The sequence below is a fragment of the Schistocerca nitens genome, chromosome 8, assembly GCF_023898315.1.
Source record: "Schistocerca nitens isolate TAMUIC-IGC-003100 chromosome 8, iqSchNite1.1, whole genome shotgun sequence".
Taxonomy (NCBI): domain Eukaryota; kingdom Metazoa; phylum Arthropoda; class Insecta; order Orthoptera; family Acrididae; genus Schistocerca; species Schistocerca nitens.
This window is the reverse complement of record NC_064621.1, coordinates 98,870,956-98,893,769: the sequence shown is the minus strand read 5'-3', so window position 1 is coordinate 98,893,769 and position 22,814 is coordinate 98,870,956. Positions and strand designations below refer to the sequence as shown.

At 38.5% G+C, this 22,814-nt stretch overlaps 1 protein-coding gene across 1 annotated transcript in view; it reads left to right on the top strand.

Moving 5' to 3' along the window:
- The window catches only part of LOC126199421 (modular serine protease-like), a 125,240-nt gene that overhangs the window by 80,529 nt on the left and 21,897 nt on the right, over window positions 1-22,814 (top strand). Inside the window, exon 3 of the mRNA XM_049936338.1 lies at window positions 15,820-16,026. Coding sequence (XP_049792295.1) covers window positions 15,820-16,026 — 207 coding nt within the window. The remainder of the gene's footprint in view (window positions 1-15,819; window positions 16,027-22,814) is intronic.

Below are 22,814 nucleotides of genomic sequence, written 5' to 3'. Positions count from 1 at the left end.
GGACTTTAGAAAGAATCTTGTACGTTATATCCAGCAGTGATATTCCTCTGTAATTGTTGGGGTCTGTCTTCAAACCTTTCTTGTGGATAGGGTGGATGAGAGCTGTTCTCCATTCTGCGGGGATCTCTTCTTCTTTCCAGATTTGATCGAAAACACACTTTAGGGATGTAACTGCATTTTTGTCAGCCTTTTTCCATAGTTCGGCCACTATTTGATTTTCTCCGGACGCCTTGTTGTTTTTAAGTTCTGAGATGACCTTCTGTAGTTCTTCAGTCGTCGGTGGTTCTGAATCCGGCTTCTCACGGTTGTTTGGAATGGATTCAAATTTTTCAAGAATGGGTTCACAATTCAAGAGTTTCTCAAAGTAGCCTGCTAGTATTTTGCAGTTTTCCGTGTTGTTGTTGTGAGCGATGGTCCCATTTACATCTCAAAATTGGAGGGTGGGTGCTTTGTATCTTGATAACCTTTGTTTGAAAGTTCTGTAAAAGCTCCTTGTGTTGTTTTTAGCAAATTCTTCATCAATTTGGAGGAGAGTTTTGTTTTCATGTGTCTTCTTAATCCTTTTTACATTTTTATCTACCAGTTTTCTAACTGTAATGAAATTCAGTCTACTTTCTTCTGTTTTCTGTGATTGCCAATTTTGCCATGCCTGTTTTCTAGTTTCAATGAGGGCATCACATTCCAGCGACCACCAGGCATGTTTTTTACTTTTTTTGTTAGGTGCTATCCGTTCAGCTGTAGTAATGAGGTTTTCCTTGATATCCCCCCAGCTTTGTGTCTGAATGGTTTCTGTTGCTTTTGTGAATTCATCTGATTTTAATATCTTTTCTGTGCTATACTTCCGACCCTTAATTTGTTTCATGCTGCGTTTCCTGTTTGGGATGACTTTGAACTTAATTTTAGAAAGGTAATGGTCTGAATCCAAGTTTGCACCTCTGAGCACCCTAACGTTCATGATTTCTTTGCTAGAAATCTTCTTAATTGCCACATGATCAAGTTGAAATTCCCCAAGGCTAGGATTTGGGGATACCCATGTTTTTTGTCTTCGTGGTAGTTTTTTGAAAGCTGTGGATTTAAGAATTAAATTGTGTGCTTGGCAAAGTTCTATTAGTCTCACACCATTTCTGTTTGTTCTCTTGTGTGCAGGATAGTTTCCAACTATTTTCTTATATCTTTTTTCTTTACCAATCTGTGCATTAAAATCTCCAAGCAGAATGATGATGTTTTTATCTGGAATTTTCTGAATAATGTCATCTAGATGATTCCAAAAGGCCTCCACTTTTTCTTTGTTTTTCCTGTTATCCTCGTTTATAGGGGCATGTGCATTGATAATTGTGTAGATTTTGTTTGTGCTTGTGAATGTAAGACTTGAGATTCTTTCTGATTGGGAATCAAAGCCAACTATTGAGTTCAAGATTTGTTTGTTGATTATAAAGGCTGTACCAAGATGTGGTACATTTTTAATTACTCTTGGTCCCACTTTCCCTTTGTATATCCTAAAACCTTCGGAATCGAAGGTATCTGTATCCATCTATCGTGTTTCTTGAATGGCTGTTATGAGTATGTTGTGGTTCTTTAGCGTATCTGTTAGATGTTTTAGTTTTCCGGTTTTCAACAATGAGTTTGCATTGAAAGTTGCTAGGTACGTTGATTGCCTATATTGAAATTTGGATGAGATTCCAAGACACTCCGACTTGTCTTTGTGCAATGTTGCAGACTCCCCAGAATCCGAATGTCTGCTGACGTACTGGCGTACGGTGGATCGTCCACCTGGGGTAAAATAGTTTACATCACACACTTCCATGATTGATGAAAGTTATTTTGGGTGTGGCCCAAAGGCCACAAAATGTACAACCAAGATTGTGAGTCCCGGAGGTAGTTCTTCCGCTCCCTCCGCCGTTGCGAATCTGAACTTCCTCTGCCGCCTTTGAGACCGTTGACCAGGTTTCACCTAGTAACCCTAGGCAGGGGCCCTTACAGGGTGCTACCATCCGGAGCCAGATGGACCCAGGTTTTTTAACGAGGTGTTACTCCTCCCCCTCCTCCTTCCTCATCACTTGCGAAATGAGGCCCCGGACTTGGGACCGGCAGTGGTGGAGTTTTTGCCTGCTTCATTTTCTGCATTTTATATTTTCTCCTTTCATCAATTAAATTCAATATTTCTTCTGTTACCCAAGGATTTCTATTAGCCCTCGTCTTTTTACCTACTTGATCCTCTGCTGCCTTCACTACTTCATCCCTCAGAGCTACCCATTCTTCTTCTACTGTATTTCTTTCCCCCATTCCTGTCAACTGTTCCCTTATGCTCTCCCTGAAACTCTCTACAACCTCTGGTTCTTTCAGGTTATCCAGGTTCCATTTCCTTAAATTCCCACCTTTTTGCAGTTTCTTCAGTTTCAATCTGCAGTTCATAACCAATAGATTGTGGTCAGAATCCACATCTGCCCCTGGAAATGTCTTACAATTTAAAACCTGGTTCCTAAATCTCTGTCTTACCATTATATAATCTATCTGATACCTTTTAGTATCTCCAGGATTCTTCCAGGTATACAACCTTCTTTTATGATTCTTGAACCAAGTGTTAGCTATGATTAAGTTATGCTCTGTGCAAAATTCTACAAGGCGGCTTCGTCTTTCATTTCTTCCCCCCAATCCATATTCACCTACTATGTTTCCTTCTCTCCTTTTTCCTACTGACGAATTCCAGTCACCCATGACTATTAAATTTTCGTCTCCCTTCACTACCTGAATAATTTCTTTTATCTCGTCGTACATTTCATCAATTTCTTCATCATCTGCAGAGCTAGTTGGCATATAAACTTGTACTACTGTAGTAGGCATGGGCTTTGTGTCTATCTTGGCCACAATAATGCGTTCACTATGCTGTTTGTAGTAGCTAACCCGCACTCCTATTTGTTTATTCATTATTAAACCTACTCCTGCATTACCCCTATTTGATTTTGTATTTATAACCCTGTAATCACCTGACCAAAAGTCTTGTTCCTCCTGCCACCGAACTTCACTAATTCCCACTATATCTAACTTTAACCTATCCATTTCCCTTTTTTAAATTTTCTAACCTACCTGCCCGATTAAGGGATCTGACATTCCACGCTCCGATCCGTAGAATGCCAGTTTTCTTTCTCCTGACAACGACATCCTGTTGAGTAGTCCCCGCCCGGAGTCATCATACCAACACCTTTTTTCAAACCTTTCAGTGTCTGGAACTTCTGGAGAGTGACGTGTGCACAGTCATCATTCTTGTAACACAGCTTTACAAGCAGAGCACGATCCTGCATTGGGACTGTCATGGCGAGTGTCGCAGATGCGAAAGGAGGAAAAGCCATGTACCCGGCATGTTTATACCAACTTCAATCAGTGATGCGCATGACAGGTGTTGTTATCATTTATGTATTCTGACACATACAGCGCCTTCTATTGATCAATTTTCACGCTATTTTTTTTCTGCCATACGTTTTCCCCCTTCTCTGATAATATTCCATTGCAATTTGACATTATTCTGACCAGTGGTGTTATTTCTACAATGTGTTGAAAGTTTAACTTTAATTATAATTGCCCTGTACATTAACTATGTTGGATATTGATAATTTTTCCTAGACATTTAAACTGTAGAACCATGTAAATATTTTCGATTGTTTATGAAGACTTCACTGGGTGTGATCTCACTTTTCTTGAATAATACTTATAATTCTTTTTTTTGTGTGATTCTTTGGAGGCTGGTGATATGGGCATGAATGTCTTCCATGTCAAGATCTAAGGGAGCTAAATCACCTAGAGACACCAGGCAGTTTGTTCTTATTGAGAGTTTTGTTCCAGCTTTTCTTTTAGTTGTGTTTTCTTTTTTGCTGAATCCTCAAGATGTAATGGAGCACTACATTCAAAACCAATGTGGATTAACTATCACCTTGTCTAAGACCAGTTTTTATTGTGAATGCTTTTGACATTTTTTCCCTGTACAGCATGGAATTTGTGTTTGTCAAAGTTAGTTTGTTGATTTCTATTACTTTGAAATGAAAACTGTATGATCTGATGATTTTTAAATGTATGGATCTATGAATACTATCATGCACTTTTTAAAAATATATGACGGAAATAAAGTGCTAATGGTTTCTATACTTGAAATGTTTTGTTATTAGTTTCACACTGAGAATTTGGTCTGGTCAGCTTTTGTGTGGGCAAACTCATCCTTAGTATTATCTAAATTGTGGTTCCAGAGTGTTTTTACTCTTTATGTAGATTAGATATGAAAAAAAAAAATCGTATGTGAAGCCCGGAAGGGTGATTCCTCTGTAATTATCTGGGTTGATTTCATCCCCTTTTTAAATAATGAACTGACTTTTCACATGATTCAGTGCTCTGGAATTTTCTCTGTAATCCACATTTTGACTACCTGTTGGTAGAGATTTATGACTACAGGTTTTCCTGCATTTCTCCAGGTTTCTACACAGATTATGTCCTCACTGCATGGATTCTAAATTTTTAGTTCTCTGACTGTGAGTTCTATTTGGTTATGGTTGGAGGGTCTACTTGAACAGGGATGATTAAAATAGATATGCTAGTATTTAATCGAAATATTTCAGGCAGGCCATCACAATTTAAAAAGTTTGTTGAATGTCTCTATGAAGGTCTCTGCAGTTTCCTGATTACTACTTGCTAACTTTCCTGATTTGTCCTTCGGCATTAATGTTGGGGTAAACATTTTTTGAGATATATGCCAAAAGTTTTGTAGTAATCTCACAGTTGCCTTTTCTTGAAATTTTTTTCATCATTTCTGGGGATTTTCAATATGTTAACATTTTGATTAACTGATGATTTAGTGGGGCGAATTCCTTTATTGTATTAGACTTAAATTTGATTTCTCTGACTTTCAGTCTTTTTGGTTTATCCAAACTTTGTGCCTTCTCTCTACTGCCTATTTACATTCTCCATTTCAATTATTTGACTTCATGGGGTTTATTGAAGTGAATTCTTCTGCTGTCAATATTTTAATAGTCAGTTCTTGTGATTTGGTGCTGATGGACTCTTTCCCATGTGGTTGTACTTCATAATTTTCATTAATTTGTTGTTTTTGTTAATTTCATTTGATTGAATTTTCTTCTATTTTCTGATGGATGTTTATCTGTATCAAAGGGTTGAATTTTATTTTAATCTTTACAGTGTAGGGGTCAGTCCTGTCTACTGCCCTAAGGACTTTAACATTCAGAATTTCTTGATGATTTGTATCCATGCAGACATGGTGTAGCTGTAATTTGCCTTTTGTGATGTTTGGATTTATTTATTTTTATTTGGTCTATGTCTTATTTAATATCCCACATATGATTCCTACAGACAGATGATTCCAGGCTTCAATTTATGCAGTGCCATTTTAATGCATGTTGATTTTGATACAGGTTTGTGATTCCTGCAAATTCAGTATAGTTTATGGTACACAATTCATGACTGTGTGGCTACATTTTGCTGGCTGCATACACAGTGCTGAGAATGTAGCTGACTTCACAACAGATATTGTCAATGTATAGTTTAATAATGTAATTTTTAGTGTAAGTCAATATGTTCACCTTTCATCTATTTTCTAAAAGCAATAAAGCCCCCATTGGATCTGTTATACCCCTAATACTCAATCCAGATATGCATACATGGAAAATAAAGTGACTTGAAATAACCCACTTTGTCAGTTTCTGATAATTGTTACCTAAACTGTACCATGTTCTGCAACACAGGATATTTTCATAAGTAAGAAAATTAATTTATATAATTTTCCTTCTCATCTGAAACAGTAAGTCTCCCTGACCTGCACTTCTGGGTGACATTCCCAAAATCAACCCCTTTTTTCTAGACCTCTCTAGTAGTTTTCTTTCACCCCTCTTCCTTCCCCTTCAACCATTATACCTGCAGTAGGAACCACTGGCTCCAAAAACTTGCCAATTACAACCATCTTTTATGTGTGTCTTCTGCCGTCACTTGGTGAGTAGATTTCTTTTTCTATCCAATTGAATAATTTTGTCAATAACTTTTCACTGGTGTGATGTTACATGGTATTGCTGTTTCAGGTCAGGAACATGACAGCCCCGTGTGTTTTTATTAGCAAAGACAAGATCCAGTTATTAGCCAGCAGTGGGGTATATAAAATCACCTGTTCTGATTGTGACAAATTTTACATTGGTCAGTCAGCGAGAGATATATCAACTAGGCTGGCTGAACGTTAATGCAGCTGGAGGTTGCAGAATTCAGACTCTGCATTTGCTGAGCATGTACTGAGTGAGGCTCACAACTACCAGCCAGTGTCCCATGTACTTCACTTAGCAAACAAAGGCCATAAACTCAACCTGCTGGAAGCCCTGGAAATTAGCAAACATCTTGCTTATAGTCCAGATCTCATCCTAAATGACCAGACACAGATCAACACTTCCCCTCTCCTAAACTTCATATAATCATCTCTGTTGTTCATTACTTCCTACACTCTCTCTTCCTTCATATTCACATTTTCCTGTATTCATTAAGTTGTTTTGTTTTGTTGAAGTTGTCTTTGTATTTCATATAGACTATAGTTTCAATAGTTAAGGCTTTCTTTTAACTGGTGCTTGTATTACTGTCCATGTTTAACACCCTTTGTAGTTGTCATACCAAATACTGTTCATATTTTACTTTGTTCATTTATTTCATGAAAACTGTTACACATGCACTGCTTTGATTATAATGATAATGTTAAAATACAGTATCACCACACTCTCAAACTACAGTTTCTCTCAAACACCTCCATCTTCCTGCATTTATTTATTTCTCTGTATCTTATTGATATTGCTTAAGTTCCTCATGTATTCTGTAGTTACATTTATAGTTGTCTCTTCTGTTAATTGGGTTTGTGCATCACTCTCTCTGTTTCATACGTCCTGATGTAGCCTTGTCTAATACTAATTTTATTTTATTAGTTTTGTTTATTAATAGAAACTGTTATGTAGGCATGCTTATTTTGTGCTAAAGGTTTTCCTGTCTACTCCACTGTTATTTATGTACTGTTCAATTATTGCATTTTTCATTGGAAAGATGTTACTTACTGTATGTTTCTACTTCGGTCTAGATGTGTTTCTTCTCTTCCAATTTTGTTTGCAAACCTTTTAACTTCTTTGGTGATAATACTCAGTAAATGTCTGAAGATGGCCTTGTAAGCCGAAAACCGGTTAACAATAAAAGTAACATTGTAGAACAAAAGCAAACTGGTGCTTTCCATTTATTAATTTAATTTTTCTTATTTAGTTTTACCATAACTGAGGCAGTGAAATCATACTTTCTTTCCCTGAAAAGAAGTCTTTAAAAACCCATAGTAAGCTCTTTTGAAGGTTGTTTTCCAAAAGTGGTTGTGCTGCTGAACATCATTGTGTATCAACATGCATTTTTGAGAATTTCTGGAAACTAGCATCGTCCTTTGCATAATCAATGAGTAATGTAAGCAAATTGCAGTCTGTGATTTAGTTACTGTAGCAGATTTTTCTATCTAACATATTGTGTCACATGTAATTTTCCCTGAAAGAGGAGTGTCCCAATACATTGTCTGCATTTATTGTAAATTAACTCTGTATTTGAGTTTGCCAACAGCTTAATTAAAATTAAAAGATTTTAGGAAACTAGTCATTTTTACCACAGGTTTTGTGTTGCTTTAATAGAAATCTCGCTTCGTGTATTTGCTTCAATTCTTATAGGGCATTAACACATTTTTAGCTCAACAGATTAAACGATAATAAGTGGCTTTATTTAATGTTATTTGTTTACAACCTTGTAGTACACTGCACCATCCAGAATGTAGCCCACTGTGAATGCTATTCTTGAACACAGTATGAGCTGGTTGACATTCGTAAGCAGCTGGAAACCGCCATAACTACAGTCAAACAATTGGCAGCTGCTGCCAATCAGTATGTAGGAAGAGCTCCCAAGAATCATTTACCTGTGATACTTGTACCAGAGGTACATCAAGTACTGTTCTCTCCTGTGGATCCCGTCTCCTCTGCAGAAAGTACAGGATCTGTCATTACTTGTTCACTAGGCAGCAAATGATGTGTCAGTGGTAAATCAAGGCATCTTGTACAGAGGAGATGGGGACCAAGAAGGACCCAGGGTGTTGTGCCCAGTCCCATTAGCCAACAAGTTTGATGTGCTGTCTTTCACTGAAACTCAAACTGAGCCAGTGGGGCTCACCTCTTATGTATTCGGGAAACCTTTTTTGACCAGTCTCAGGAGGAAGCAAAAGCAAAAGGGTAAGGAGTCTATTAATTGTTGGCAGTTCAGACTTACAATGAATGATGGAACCCCTTAGGAAAATGACAGCCAGGGCCAGGAAGGACACAAAGTGTAGTCCTTGTGTATGCCTGGGGGACTCATTTGACATGTCGATGAGGCTATACCAGCAGCCATTGAGGAAAGAGGGTGCTAGCAACTGCAGATTGTGGTGCACATTGGAAAAAATGATGTCTATTATCTATGCTCCAAGATCATTCTTGGGTCATTCCAGGGTCTGGCAGAGAAGGTCGAGAAGATCAGCCCTGCACAAGAAGTTTCAATGAGTCTCACAGTTTGCAGCACTCTCTCCAAAACTGATTGTGGCCCTTTGGTTCAGAGTTGAGTGAAGGGCTGAACCAGAGGCTTCAAAGGTTGTGAGACAAGCTATGCAGTAACTTCATGGAATTGCACAATAGGGTTGAGAACTCTAGAGTCCCCCTAAATAGGTCGGGTGCACAATATGTATCAGAGGCTTCTACACAGGTAGCTGACTTTATGTGGGGTGCACATAGGTGTTTTTTTTTTTTTTTTTTTTTTTTTTTTTTTTTTTTTTTTTTTTTTTTTTTTAGTTTAGGTAATTCTCCATCCAATCCAGATAACAATAACTGTAGGAAACTCAGAAGTATCAGTGTAAGACTGAGAGAAATGCCTCCAACACATGGGAGTATTAAAATCCTAATGGTAAACTACTGAAGCATTCATAACAGAATGCAGTTTAAAGTGCTTATGAAAACCAGTGAAGCTCAGTTAATATTAGGTACAGAAAACTGACATACCGAGCGAGGTGGCGCAGTGGTTAAACACTGGACTCGCATTCGGGAGGACGACGGTTCAATCCCGCGTCCGGCCATCCTGATTTAGGTTTTCCGTGATTTCCCTAAATCGCTCCAGGCAAATGCCGGGATGGCTCTTTCCAAAGGGCACGGCCGACTTTCTTCCCCGTCCTTCCCTAATCCGATGAGACAGATGACCTCGCTGTCTGGTCTCCTTCCCCAAAACAACCAACCAACCAACCAACCAAAACTGACCGAAACCTGAAATTGGTAGCAGTGAGATTTTCAGGGAAAATTTAAGTGTATATCAAAAGGATAGGCAAATGGGTAACTGGGATGGTGTATTTGCTGCAGTAATTGAGGAACTCAGATTCACTGAGGTAGAAATTAAAGTTGCTTGTGAGATTATTTGAGCATGACTCAGTGAGATTGTCTGGGCATGACTCAGTATCAGGGGTGGGCATAAAATAACTGGAACCTTCTATCACCCACCACTCATCTCCTGATGTAATCAGAAACTTTAGAGGGAATATCAGTTCACTTGTGCATAAGTTCCTCAATCATACCGCAGTCATTGGTGGAGACTTTAATCCTCCAACAATTAACTGGGAAAATCACAGTTTTGTTAGTGGTGGGTATAATAAGACATCCTGTGAAACTTTACTAAATACCTTCTCTGAAAACTACCTAGAACAGATAGTTAGGAACCCCACTCATGATGGAAATATATTGAAACTAAAGGTAACAAATAGACTTGACATCTTTGAGGATGTCTTCATCGAAACTGGTAACAATGACCGTGATGTGGTTGTGGCAACAATGATTACCAAAGTACAAAGGACAAATAAAACAAGAAGAAAGATACATATGTTCAGTAAAGTAGATAAAAAATCAGTATTGCCACATCTCAGTGAGGAACTTGAAACCTTCAGCACAGGACAGTTCACCTGTTTATCTGTAAAGGCTGTTCATGGCACCAAAGTTTGCAATCAGTCTTTGGTGAATGAGAGTGGAACTGAAATTGAGGGTAGGAAAGCAAAAGCTAAAAAGCTTAAGTTCATTTTCAAATGTTACTTTACAAAAGAAAACCCAGGAGAATTGTCCCACTTTATTAAATCCTCATACCACTGAAAAGATGGATGGAATAAGTATTAGTGTCAATGATGTTGAGAAACAGCTGATTGTTAAAATTGAACAGAGCTCCAGGGCCTGATGGAATCCCTGCCATATTGTATGCTGAATTTGCGGCTGAGTTAGCTCCTCTTCTAACTATAATCTGTTGAAGATCCCTCAAACAAAAAACTGTGCCCAATTCTTGGAAAAAGGCACAGATCATATGCGGCTACAAGAAGGCTCGTAAAAGTGATCTACAATACTACTGCCCAGTATCCATGACATCATTTTATTGTAGAATATTAGAACATATTCTGAGCTCAAGCATAATGAGGTATCTTGAACAGGATGACCTCTTCAATATCAAACAGCATGGTTTTTAAAAACATCAGTCATGTGAAACCCAACTTGCAATTTATTCACATGACATACTGAAAGCTCTGGATCAAGGCAATCAGGCAGGTTCTATATTTCTCAATTTCCCAAATCATTTGACTCAGTACCACACCTACTCTTATTGTCAAAGGTATGATCATGAGGAGTATCAAGTGAAAGTTGAGACTGGTTTGAGGACTTTTTGGTAGGGAGGACGCAGCATGTTATCTAGGATGGAAATCATCATGAGATGTAGAAGTCTTTAACATATTGCAGCGTGTCAGCAACTGTGAAATGTACAACAATTAAACAATTTTTTCCAGCCTTCAGTTGCAAGGTAATTTTATTCGTTTACCTAGGTTTCGATTCCAGTAATGGAATCTTCTTCAGAACCTATAAATTAAACCACATACAGACATATGTTACTACTACAATGCATTATCAGTCTAATGTTGAATATTAAAGAAATTGGGATACTTACAAAAATTAAATTATTTTGTGAGCCAAACTCTGGCCATGTCACAGATTAAAAATTAACATTAAAGACGCATAATCATAAGATTATGTCAGTCAAAATTAACACCATTGAGGCGAACGTGGACGCTACGCCGGCCAGCAATCAGGACCACACGTAAGCGGCTCGAAAACTAGGCGTTGTGAGCCGTTACGCGGCGAGGCTAGGCCGCGGCCAAGCGCATGCGCAAGCGCGGGGGCGAGAGACAAACTGTCTCAAAATTACTTAGAGCAACTATACATATAAAGAAAATGTGACTGAAAGCCGTCCTAAAATTGGACAAATCTATCTATTAGTATAGCAACATTATACAATTTTTTTTTTTTTTTATTTATTATTATTATAGTAACTAAAAATTAGTGTCAAAACCATGCGTGCTAAGCATAAAATATCTTTAACATAAAAATGCCTTAGCAACTACGTGTCATTACCAAGCATATAACGAAGTACAAAGACACACATGTACAATTGCATTATAATAAAGGGACGAAGCAGATGGGGAAAACCGCATCGGTCATTCGAGGCGGACTGTTGGTCAACTCCACTGGAGTAAAGGTTGAAATCCTTCGAAATAACTTCTATTTTTTAATTGCAGCTGATCATTAAGTAAGTTGTCTCTATCAATACTAAGATGTTTAAAAATTTGCAATTCTTCGAGGGTGTCTAGCCTACATCCCTTTACTTCATTATGCAAAAGCTCTGCGTCTTTTAGAGGCTTGGGAGCATGCGCCTTTTGGACCAGATGTTCAGCAAATGTAGATCCTCGAGTTCCATCACCGCTTTTTGTCGGCAGATGCTCTTTAAACCTAACAGACAGGGCCCTTCCTGTCTGGCCAATGTAATAAGAAGGACATTCAGCACACGTGATTTTATACACACCTGACAGCGATGATTTATCATTACCTTTAACCAGGGAATGAATTAAGTTCTTTTTGAGGTTGTTGGTGGTAGAGTATGAAACTTTGCACCCTAGGTTTTTTAATAAACTACCTACCTTATAGGAGATGTTACCTATAAAGGGAACTGATATGTATTTCGTTGCCTGGTGTTGATTGTGAGTATCTGAACTGGAAAGAGTGGTAGTCTTCTTTCGTGTTTTTTTATTGAACAACTGTCTCACTATACTGGGATTATATCCATTATTCTGAGCGATGTTTTCGAGGACTTTTAATTCGTTCTGTAAGTTGACTGGCGAAAGTGGAATGGCAAGAGCTCGATGGATACTCGAGTGAAAAAAGGCCATTTTTTGGGCCTGAGGTGGGTGGAATCAGCTGGGATGATGATGTCGGAATAGGTTGCTTTCCGAAAAATTTTAAAATCTATTTTGTTGCCAATAATGGATAGAGTCAGATCGAGATAGTCTAAGGTCCTATCAGCTGTCTGATTTTCTTGCGTGAAACTGATTTTTTCATGTAGGTTATTGAAAGTGGTAAATAACAGTTCTAGCTCTTCATGGGAACCTTCAAACACAAACAGCAAGTCATCTACATATCTCGTATAGAATATTATATTATTTGCCATATCTGGATAATTCCGAAAAAACATCTGCTCCATTGAGTTTATAAAAATATCTGACATGATACCAGCTAACGGGCTACCCATAGCTAGACCACAGGGTTGCGAATATATTTTATTATTGAAAGAGAAATAATTGTACTTGAGGGTGGTGCGTAACAGAACCATTAGTTCATCGATCTCAGGGGCCGATAATTTTTTATGGTATCGCAAATTGGTTTCTATAATGTCCATCGTCTGTTCAACGGGTACATTAGTGTATAAATTTTTAATATCAAATGATACGAGTTTTGTGATGTCAGAACAGGCTAAAGTTTTAAGTTTGTTGGCCACGTCTACCGAATTTTTGACGGAGAAATTTTTTTCAAACACAAAATACTCTTTCAATTTACGGTGTAGGAACCAAGCTAGTTTGTGGTGTGCACTTTTGGTGCTGTCAACGATCGGACGGATAGGATGGGAAATTTTATGAACCTTAAACTGGCTTCTCAAAATAGGCGGTTTCGGATTCATGTTTATAAGGCATTTTTTATAAAACTCGCCGATTAACTTTTTTGTACTGCTAAGAGCCGACCTTATCTCTTTTTGGATCACGGGTGTGGGGTCCACCTCGATTGGCACGATGCCATTTTCCTCAAAAAACATTTCAGTTTTACGGATGTATTCGCTTTTGTGGGCGATAATTAGGGAATTGCCTTTGTCGGCCTTAGTTATTAGTGCTTCATTATTTCTAAGCTTACGATTAATGCTCTTCAACGTTTGATGTACAGCAGAAACAGGATTTTGAATAGAGTAATCTTTTTGGACTATTTTACAGGCGTTATAAGCTATTCTTGTTTGCACATTTTTTGCTATTTTAGAACAATCAAGCCCAACTTTGAGGTCGACAATTAAATTTTCTACACTTTGAGAAGTACATTTAGGTTGTACATTAAACTTGAAACCTTTACATAAAAGCTCGTTCTCAGCTTTGGAGAAACAAATATTAGTCTTATTCACTACGCGTTCGTAAAATTGGGTTAGGGTGGCCGCCCCTTTACATGTGTTATGAACGCCAGAAACATCACCACATTTTAATAATTTGGCTAGCTGCTTCGTCCCTTTATTATAATGCAATTGTACATGTGTGTCTTTGTACTTCGTTATATGCTTGGTAATGACACGTAGTTGCTAAGGCATTTTTATGTTAAAGATATTTTATATACAAAGACAGTAACTTGTTCTCGAAAGAACAGTTATTGTTGATGACCGTGCAGCTTTTCCCTGAAATAAATGATGACTAACTGACAACCTCAGCTGCTGATAGGTGTTGTTGTTATACCAAATGTCTATAAGGTGCAATACATATGTAGAATTGTGGACAGTTGGGAATGTGGGGCTCACGGGAAGCGTGCAAGGGATAAGTCCCTGCAGTCGCGCTATTCGTCTGTGTCCTCGGTGGCTCAGATGGATAGAGCGTCTGCCATGTAAGCAGGAGATCCCGGGTTCGAGTCCCGGTCGGGGCACACATTTTCAGCTGTCCACATCGAGGTATAACAACAACACCTATCAGCAGCTGAGGTTGTCAGTTAGTCATCATTTAAAGATATTTTATGCTTAGCACGCATGGTTTTGACACTAATTTTTAGTTACTATAATAATAATTAAAAAAAAAAAAAAATTGTATAATGTTGCTATACTAATAGATAGATTTGTCCAATTTTAGGACGGCTTTCAGTCACATTTTCTTTATATGTATAGTTGCTCTAAGTAATTTTGAGACAGTTTGTCTCTCGCCCCCGCGCTTGCGCATGCGCTTGGCCGCGGCCTAGCCTCGCCGCGTAACGGCTCACAACGCCTAGTTTTCGAGCCGCTTACGTGTGGTCCTGATTGCTGGCCGGCGTAGCGTCCACGTTCGCCTCAATGGTGTTAATTTTGACTGACATAATCTTATGATTATGCGTCTTTAATGTTAATTTTTAATCTGTGACATGGCCAGAGTTTGGCTCACAAAATAATTTAATTTTTGTAAGTATCCCAATTTCTTTAATATTCAACATTAGACTGATAATGCATTGTAGTAGTAACATATGTCTGTATGTGGTTTAATTTATAGGTTCTGAAGAAGATTCCATTACTGGAATCGAAACCTAGGTAAACGAATAAAATTACCTTGCAACTGAAGGCTGGAAAAAATTGTTTAATAGATGTAGAAGTAACTATGGGTGTGCCCAAGGATAGTGTATTGAGACCCTTGCCATTCATGTTGTACATTAGTGGTCGCCCAGTCAATGTTAATAGTAAAATCAGACTTTTTGCAGATGATGCAGTTATCTGTAATGAAGTACTACCTGAAAAAAAGCTGCATAAATATTCAATTAAATCTTGATAAGATTTCAAAGTGTTGCAGAGATTGGCAATTTTCTTTAAATGTCCAGAAATGTAAAATTTTGCACTTCACAAAATGAGAAAAATGTGGTATCCCATGACTATAATACCAATGAATCCCTGTTGGAATTGGCCATCTCATACAAATACCTGGGTGTAACACTTTGTAGGGACATGAAATGGAATGATCACATAGGTTCAGTTGTGGTTAAAGAGGCTAGTAGACTTAAGTTTATTGGTAGAATACTCGGGAAGTGCAATGAATCTACAAAGGAGATTGCTTGCAAATCAGTTGTCTGATTGGTTCTACAATATTGCTCAAGTGTGTGGGACCTGTGCCAGATAGGACTTAAAGGGTATATTGAATGTATGCGGAGAAGGGCAGCACAAATGGTCACAGGTATGTTTAATCTGTGGGAGAGTGTTATAGAGATTTTGAAGGACCTGAAGTGAGAGACTCTTGAAGATAGACATAAAATATCCTGAGAAAGTCTATTAACAAAGTTTCAGAAACTTGCTTTAAATGATTTCTCTAGGAATATACTACAACCTCTTATGTGTCACTCACATAGGGATCATGAGGATAAAATTAAAATATATACTGCACACACAGAGGCATTCAAACAATCATTCTTCCTGCACACCATATGTGACTGGAACATGAAGAGACCCTAATAACTGGTACAATGAAATGTACCCTTCGCATTCATCTCATCGTGGTTTGCAGGATACCGATGTAGATGTATACGTAGATTCATTAATATACATGATAAAGTGGAGCTGTGAATGCTAGAGTGTGACATGATTAATTAAGGCAGTTATTGAAAATCAAGAGTAGTATATTATGCTCAACATCATTTTGTGTTTCAGGAAAGTGTCCTAGTCTTACATCAGAATCAATTTATGCTGAATGTTTCTATGGTGAATCGAGGTTCACTTGCGACTGGGCAGTTCTCCCTGGAACAAGAGCAGTTGTGGATTGCAGGATTTATTATACATCAGCAAATAGACTAAAACAGAATCTGACATGTGGACATGATGGTCGGTGGGATAGTGAAGTCAAGACATGCAATCCAGGTAAAACTACATCAGAGGATTTGCAGCACATTTCAGTCTGAAATAAGCTAATAGTATAAATATGACAATGAATTTCCTGGTAGAAGATTATAAACAAGATTGACAACTTGGTAGCTATTAGATGAATCATCCTCTGAGATAAAGTATACAAATGAAGGCATATCAAATATAAACTGAATTTAACTCTGGTGGCAGTGGTGGTGGACAGGAGGACAGGAGTAAGGGTGGAGAGAGAGATAGAGATAGAGAGAGAGAGAGAGAGAGAGAGAGAGAGAGAGAGAGAGAGAGAGAGAGAGAGAGAGAGAGAGAGAGAGAGTGAGAAGTTGGGCCTGGGGGGGGGGGGGTGTAAGAGAGAGAGACCTGTGTGCTGGTATTGTGCACACAGATTTGGGACTGAAGTGCTACAGCTCAGCTAGGATGAGGGATGGCATTTGGTGAGTGAGAGAGAGCAAAAATTCGGGGAGTAGGAGGCAGAGTTGGGGAAGTGTGGCTGACAGCTGAGATGGAGGTAGCAGGTGGATGGAAATGAGACATGGGCTCTGGCAGAGGTGAGGTCATACAGTGGAGAGATGATGTGACTGAAAATGATGACATGGAGGAGGGGAATGGGAGGGGCTCTCAGAACAGAGTCTGGAAGGTTGTGGGAAGAGGTTTTTGGTGAAAGCTGAGTGAAGTGAGGGTTTTGATCAGGATGGATGTGAGTTTGAGGCAGGGGGCTAGTGGAAATTTACGTCAGAAGGGTTAAAGCAATGAAGGATGTGTTGCAGGGACAACGCCTGTCTGTGGGGTTCAGAGAAACTGCTGTCGGAAGGAAGCACCTGTACATCATGGTTCACAAAGCAGCCTCTGAATTCCTGCATGCCGTTCATTCAGGTGGACAATTGGTCTGTGGTTGTGCCCTCATAATATGCTGTGCAGAAATTGCAGCAGAGCAAATATGTGACTTGGCTTCATTCACAGGTGGCCATCCCTCTGATGGGATAGTAGAAAGCTGGCCTGAAACAGAATGTGCTGGGTGGCTAAATCTTGCGCTGGGGTCTTTCACATCAATATCAGCCATCTGACAAGAGGTTGTGAGTGGGTATGGCATAAGGGTGGACCAGAATATTGTGTAGGTTGGCTGGGTAGTGGTATACCACTTTGGTGGGGTAGGAAGGGTTGTTCGTAGAATGACTGTCATTCCTCTCTCATTCCCTGGTATAATGATAAGTACTCAAAGCAGATACGGTTAAGTTGTTCCAAACAGGAATGATAGTGGGTGTGTGTTGTATGGAGAAGGGAGGGAGGAATGCTACCATGCAGTCAGTTCTCGGGGTTATTCGAGGTTTGCTACGTCTGAGGATGGGGGTTGCAAAATCTGTAATAAATCCGCAGACAATGTTCAAGGATGGGATCTCTCAGGTTTCTTGGAGCAATTAATTGTAGTGTATAATATGGAAATAATAACTCTGCAGAACATGTGGAAGGACACCACTAAGTTAAAGTATAGTGCTTGCTTGTAATGGCTTTGGTGAGACCTTCAGCATATTGGATAAGGGAATTCTTGACACAGTAGATAAGCCACTGGCAGGTGGCCAGATGGTACGGAGCGAATGACATTTTGATGTGGAAACAATGACAGCTACCAAAATGAAGCTAATCTTAAACAGTTAATGGGGCTCTGTGTAGATACATATGGAGCCATCTGTTATGTGGAGGTCAACATCCAGGAAAGAGGTGCATTGGGTTGCGGAGGACTGGATGAAACAAATGGGAGAGGTAGTGTCAAGGCTGAGGAGGAATGAGGGTAATGTGTCATACCTTTGAAAGCATAAAAGCTACTGTGTCATGCACCAGCTCTGCACAGTAGTTTATGTCAGCATCACCACTGACTGTCTGTGCCCCCACTCCCCCTTTTCTCCCCAAACGAATAGCTACCATCAATCTGTGGTAGAGAGCAGAGTCAATGGACAAGTGCCCACTAGTGGAACATGATGCTGAATGCAACTTACTCAATTTCAGTTGGTGCTTCATAGCCCATGCTCTCTGAATCCTCCTTCCCCTTCTCCCCCACCCCCAACCCCAGTACCAGCTTTTCTGAACTATGTACGTGGGAGTTGTTACTGCTGCACTTTCTACATTCCTGTAATCTCCTAGCTTGAATCTCTGATACCCTCCTGCTCGCACCCACTCCCACCATGCAGCAGGACCCACACTTCACTCAGCTTGTTCTGTCCTGTGTGCTGTCTTCCTCTGGGTCACCAGCCACAATTCACCAATACTATCTCCTCTCCCACTCCATCCAACACAACCCCTCACTACAGTTGAGCTGCAGAACCGAGTACAGGCATTGTGTATTCAGCCGGCACGGTCTCTCTCTCTCTCTCTCTCTCTCTCTCTCTCTCTCTGTCGTGGGTGGGGGTACACACACACACACACACACACACACACACACACACACACACACACACACACACACACACACAGAGTCTTGTTACATGCCATTACATCTCAGCTCCTTTGCTGTTTGGATATTTGTTACTTTTGCTCGTAAATTATTGTAAAGCTAGTAATTTTTATGATGGTGAAGCTAGAAGTGTTTCTAGAGGGCAGGTTACTGTGTAACTACAAATGTGGTGTGGAAATGTGACACTGCCTGAATTCAATAATTTTGAAATAACAAGCATCTGTCAACAGACTGATAAGACACAGAAGAGTTGCTTATTTCTAGAAATAAGGACTGTGAATCACTATTTACTGTCAAGTATATCCAGTTTTGACTATCTAACTGGTTTTGGAACTGCAGCATGTATATTTCAAAATATTCACACATTACACAATGGTCTTTCTTTGTGTACCTAAATCCAAAATTCCTTAAGGCTTGTGGCAGTAATGTGGGAAAGCTTGTTAATGGACTATGTATTTTTCCACTATATGTTTAATTTTTCAGATCCTCTTCAATCAAAAAGAGTAGTTTTCTCTGTAACCTCAGTGTCTCTGGGGAAAATCTCTTTAGTTAGATCCAATTTTTTTTATCAACATTCTTATTTATTATGTGCTGAAGTCTTGTACATGAATAAAACGTAGAGTACTTTGTAGTCTCTATGATTCAGAATTAGTGCCTGCTATTTTAAAAACAAATAATTAGAAGCTGAGACTAGGTAGATTTACCCTGTCCACTTGAAAAATGCAAGTAGATTCTACAGGGGTTCATACAACCTAAGGACAAGATAAATCTTGTTTTTCACAGTTTGGTGTCTTTTGCCTGTTCAAGACAAATCACAGCTATTTTGTGTCTGCCCTCACCCCTGCCCTCTTCACCCATTGTACTCATAACAACAATAGTTTAATGTTGAGGATCATGATTGATGATGTGCAGATCATGCTAGTTTTAAGAGCCAGTTATTGAAATGTCTTCCAGTGAAAGTGAAGATGCCAACAAGGACACAGTTAACAAAGCACAGTTTGACAATTTGATATCAGAGCTCATGATTGTATTACAAAAATCTATAATACCAAACGTAGTGTCAGAAAAGAAGAATCCTTAAAATACTATTGTACAAGAATACTCACATTGAACTAGCAAACAGTACAGTGTTGCACAGCTTAGTAAACTGTTCACTAATATGAAGAGTCAAATAAAAAAGAAAACTGATCTGAGAAAAACAGGAAATAGACCAATTAAACTTGAAGATTGGGAAAAGCATTTCTTAGTATTGCTCTCCCAGGAAAATAATCCTAATTTTAGAGCTATTTCAGGTAGCATCAAGCATGTATCAAATGTTGCTAAAAACTGTGATGCAAATGAAGCTCAGAGAGAAAAGTCATACTCAGATGCATGCCCAGCCTGTGCTCCTGTGGCAAGAAACTGAAACCTTAACATATGTTTGACTTGGGGGTGAAAACCATTTTAGCACATTAAATTGAAGAAACAAGACTGTCATTATCATGAGTTCAGAGACTTCTATTGTTCAAATAATTGGATTTCAGAACCATCAAATAGAAAACCAAAACAAAAAGCTAGAGAAAATTATAGAGGATAAATCTACTCAAATGGATTATTAGTATAAAACACAAATATTGTATTATTGAACATCTTGCATCATTATATCCTTTTGTCATTGTCTAAAAGAAATAAATAAAAATACAAATTGTACATTTTTTCATGCTGTCCTGTAATTACATGACTTTCAGTTATAATTATGGTGCTTATTACATTTGAATAGTACACAATCAAACAAAGAAGAAACATCTAAATAAATCCAAGGATTTGCTGCTCTTCTGTTCACCATGTATGTTGCTTCCACTGCTTTCCAGCTGTCTGTCAGTAGGCTCGTCTTCAGTAGGGCTCTTACTTTTGTCATTGTCATCATCATCATCATCATCATCTTCTCCTTCTTTTCTTCTTCTGCATCTTTTATGCCCTCAAATGCTACTGAAAGTGACCTTTCAGGTGGTTAGAGATATTGTGTAGTACAGCACACATTACTATTACTTTTGGGACGCTCTCTAAAGAAAGTCTTACATAGTTACCGATGATCTGAAATTGTTGCTTCAGTTGACCAAAGGCTCTCTTCACCATTGCTGTTTCTCTGGCATAGACCAAACTGAATCATCGCTGGTCAGCATTTCTTGTTGGCTTAAGCAAAGTGTCTAACCATGGAGATATTCCACACTATGAATCATGAAGCAAGCAAGCATTCCTGTTGTAGCATGAAATTATATTCCTAATTGTGCTGTCGCTCCATATTCTAGCATCATCTATGGTGGCCTGCACATGTATAGAGTTGTAACCTTTGTAATTGATGTATTCATTGCCGTGTACTTCTGGTTTTGTAACATCTATTTGACTGCAGTGTGAAGCACCTATAACAGTTGGGAATTGAAATATTTTTTTGCCATTATAGCTTAGCCATATTAATTTACTGCCTTTTAGATAGACATTGCACACAGTCATGGGCTTTTTAGACCATCTGATTAGTAGTATCATTCACTGTTTTACATGCATTTTCTGGTCAGCTCCAAAATCCTTGGCCACATTGGTTTGGACTCCATGATTACCCACAAAATTAAGAAGCATCTTCACCCAGATTCAGTAAGTCAGCACTCCTCTAAATGTTTCATCACATACCCACATAAAGTCCACAGTTAAAAAGTCAAAATTTTTAGTTTCAAATTGTAACAGTTCTTTGCATCCAAATCTGATAATGTTTCACATATCACACTGAGGAACATAACAGCGGCACAGACTGATGGACAGTGCTTAAAAGCTAGCATGCCCGACCATATCTTATGAATAACCTAGATGTATATCAGTGTGAAAACTAAATTCTATTCTTTATTCACAGCTGAAATCCAGCCCATCCAGAAAAAGCCAAGATACATCTTGGTAGATTAGCATCTACAACCTTCATCCATATACAACTTAGATACATCTCAATATCATGTGAGACTTAGCTACATCTCATTTTTATTCACATCACTCAGAGATTCATCTTTAATAGAATATTTTTTCTCTTGTCCCTGAAATAGTTTATCAAAATTATTACAGTGCTATATATGTATTATGTTCCATGTCAAAACATATATACCATACTCCATTATCCCCTTGTTAAATGTGAATGAAATAATGTAATGAAATATTAAAAGTACACACCTTGGTTAATTATTAACTCTTGTAGATGGCTAAGAAAATAAGTTTTTGTACACTTTGTGCCAAACAGATTTGAAAAACTGAAAGGCAAAGGTAAGAGTTTGTTACACTATTCTAAAAAGAGTCATGACTGAGATCAACAAAACTTCCACAGTCAAAGCTTAGTGTACTGCTAGAAAATTCTTGTCCATCCCTCCCCTCACCTCGGTGTCCCGGCCCCTTCCCAGTCAAATTTTTCTGTAGATTAAAAGGTACAAACCAAGTGCTTGATGAAGTTCACGCCTAAACAGGGGTAAACAGAAGGAAATAAGTAATGCCTTATTTAAGAGTTCTTTAATGGAATGATATAGTTGCTATCACTGTTTCATTGATTGGTAAATGGGTGAAACTCAATTAACCATCCTGACACTGAAACAGAATCAAAATCTGTTGCATACACACTTCTCGGATCACTTCCAGACATTGTTTCTATAAGAACAAGGTGGAAATAAGTGGAAGATACTTGTGAGGAGTCACCAGAAATAACCACCTGAAGAAGTCATGTTGTGCTATATACACATCATGATCTGGCAGCAAACCTGAGAATGTTCAAAATAGAAATGCTTGAAAACAAATAAGGAATCATAACATAGCAGAATTTGTTAGATTAAAACAGTGAAAATAGCCTCTTTCATAGTTTTATTGATTATTTCTGCCAGAACAAATCATCCCAAGTGATTAAAAAGAATGCAAGTCCTCAGTGCTAGTGAGTAGTTCTTTCATACTGTTTGTGTAACACAGTTTCTCCAGAGGGAAGTGTCCTCAATTTATTTCCACACAAAAATTGAAGGGCAACTTATACAGCATTTGCAGTTGGTGGTATTGATTAACACTGATAAAGTCAATAAAAATTTTAAACAGTAGAAAAATATTTACAGTAACCATTCACATGATTAGTGATAATTCTTTTCTTTCTGCCAGTCTAGTTACACACTTAACATAATTCCTTGAAGCAATTTGAAATGGAACAAACTCAAAGGAATTTTTTAGGTTTGGAGGTGGTGGAGATGGGGGAATGAAGCATTGCTTTTTGTACAAAGACAGAGAGTCTGTAGAACATTAACAATGGAGACCACATATGAGACTTTAGTCTGACCACCTCCTGAACACCAAGATA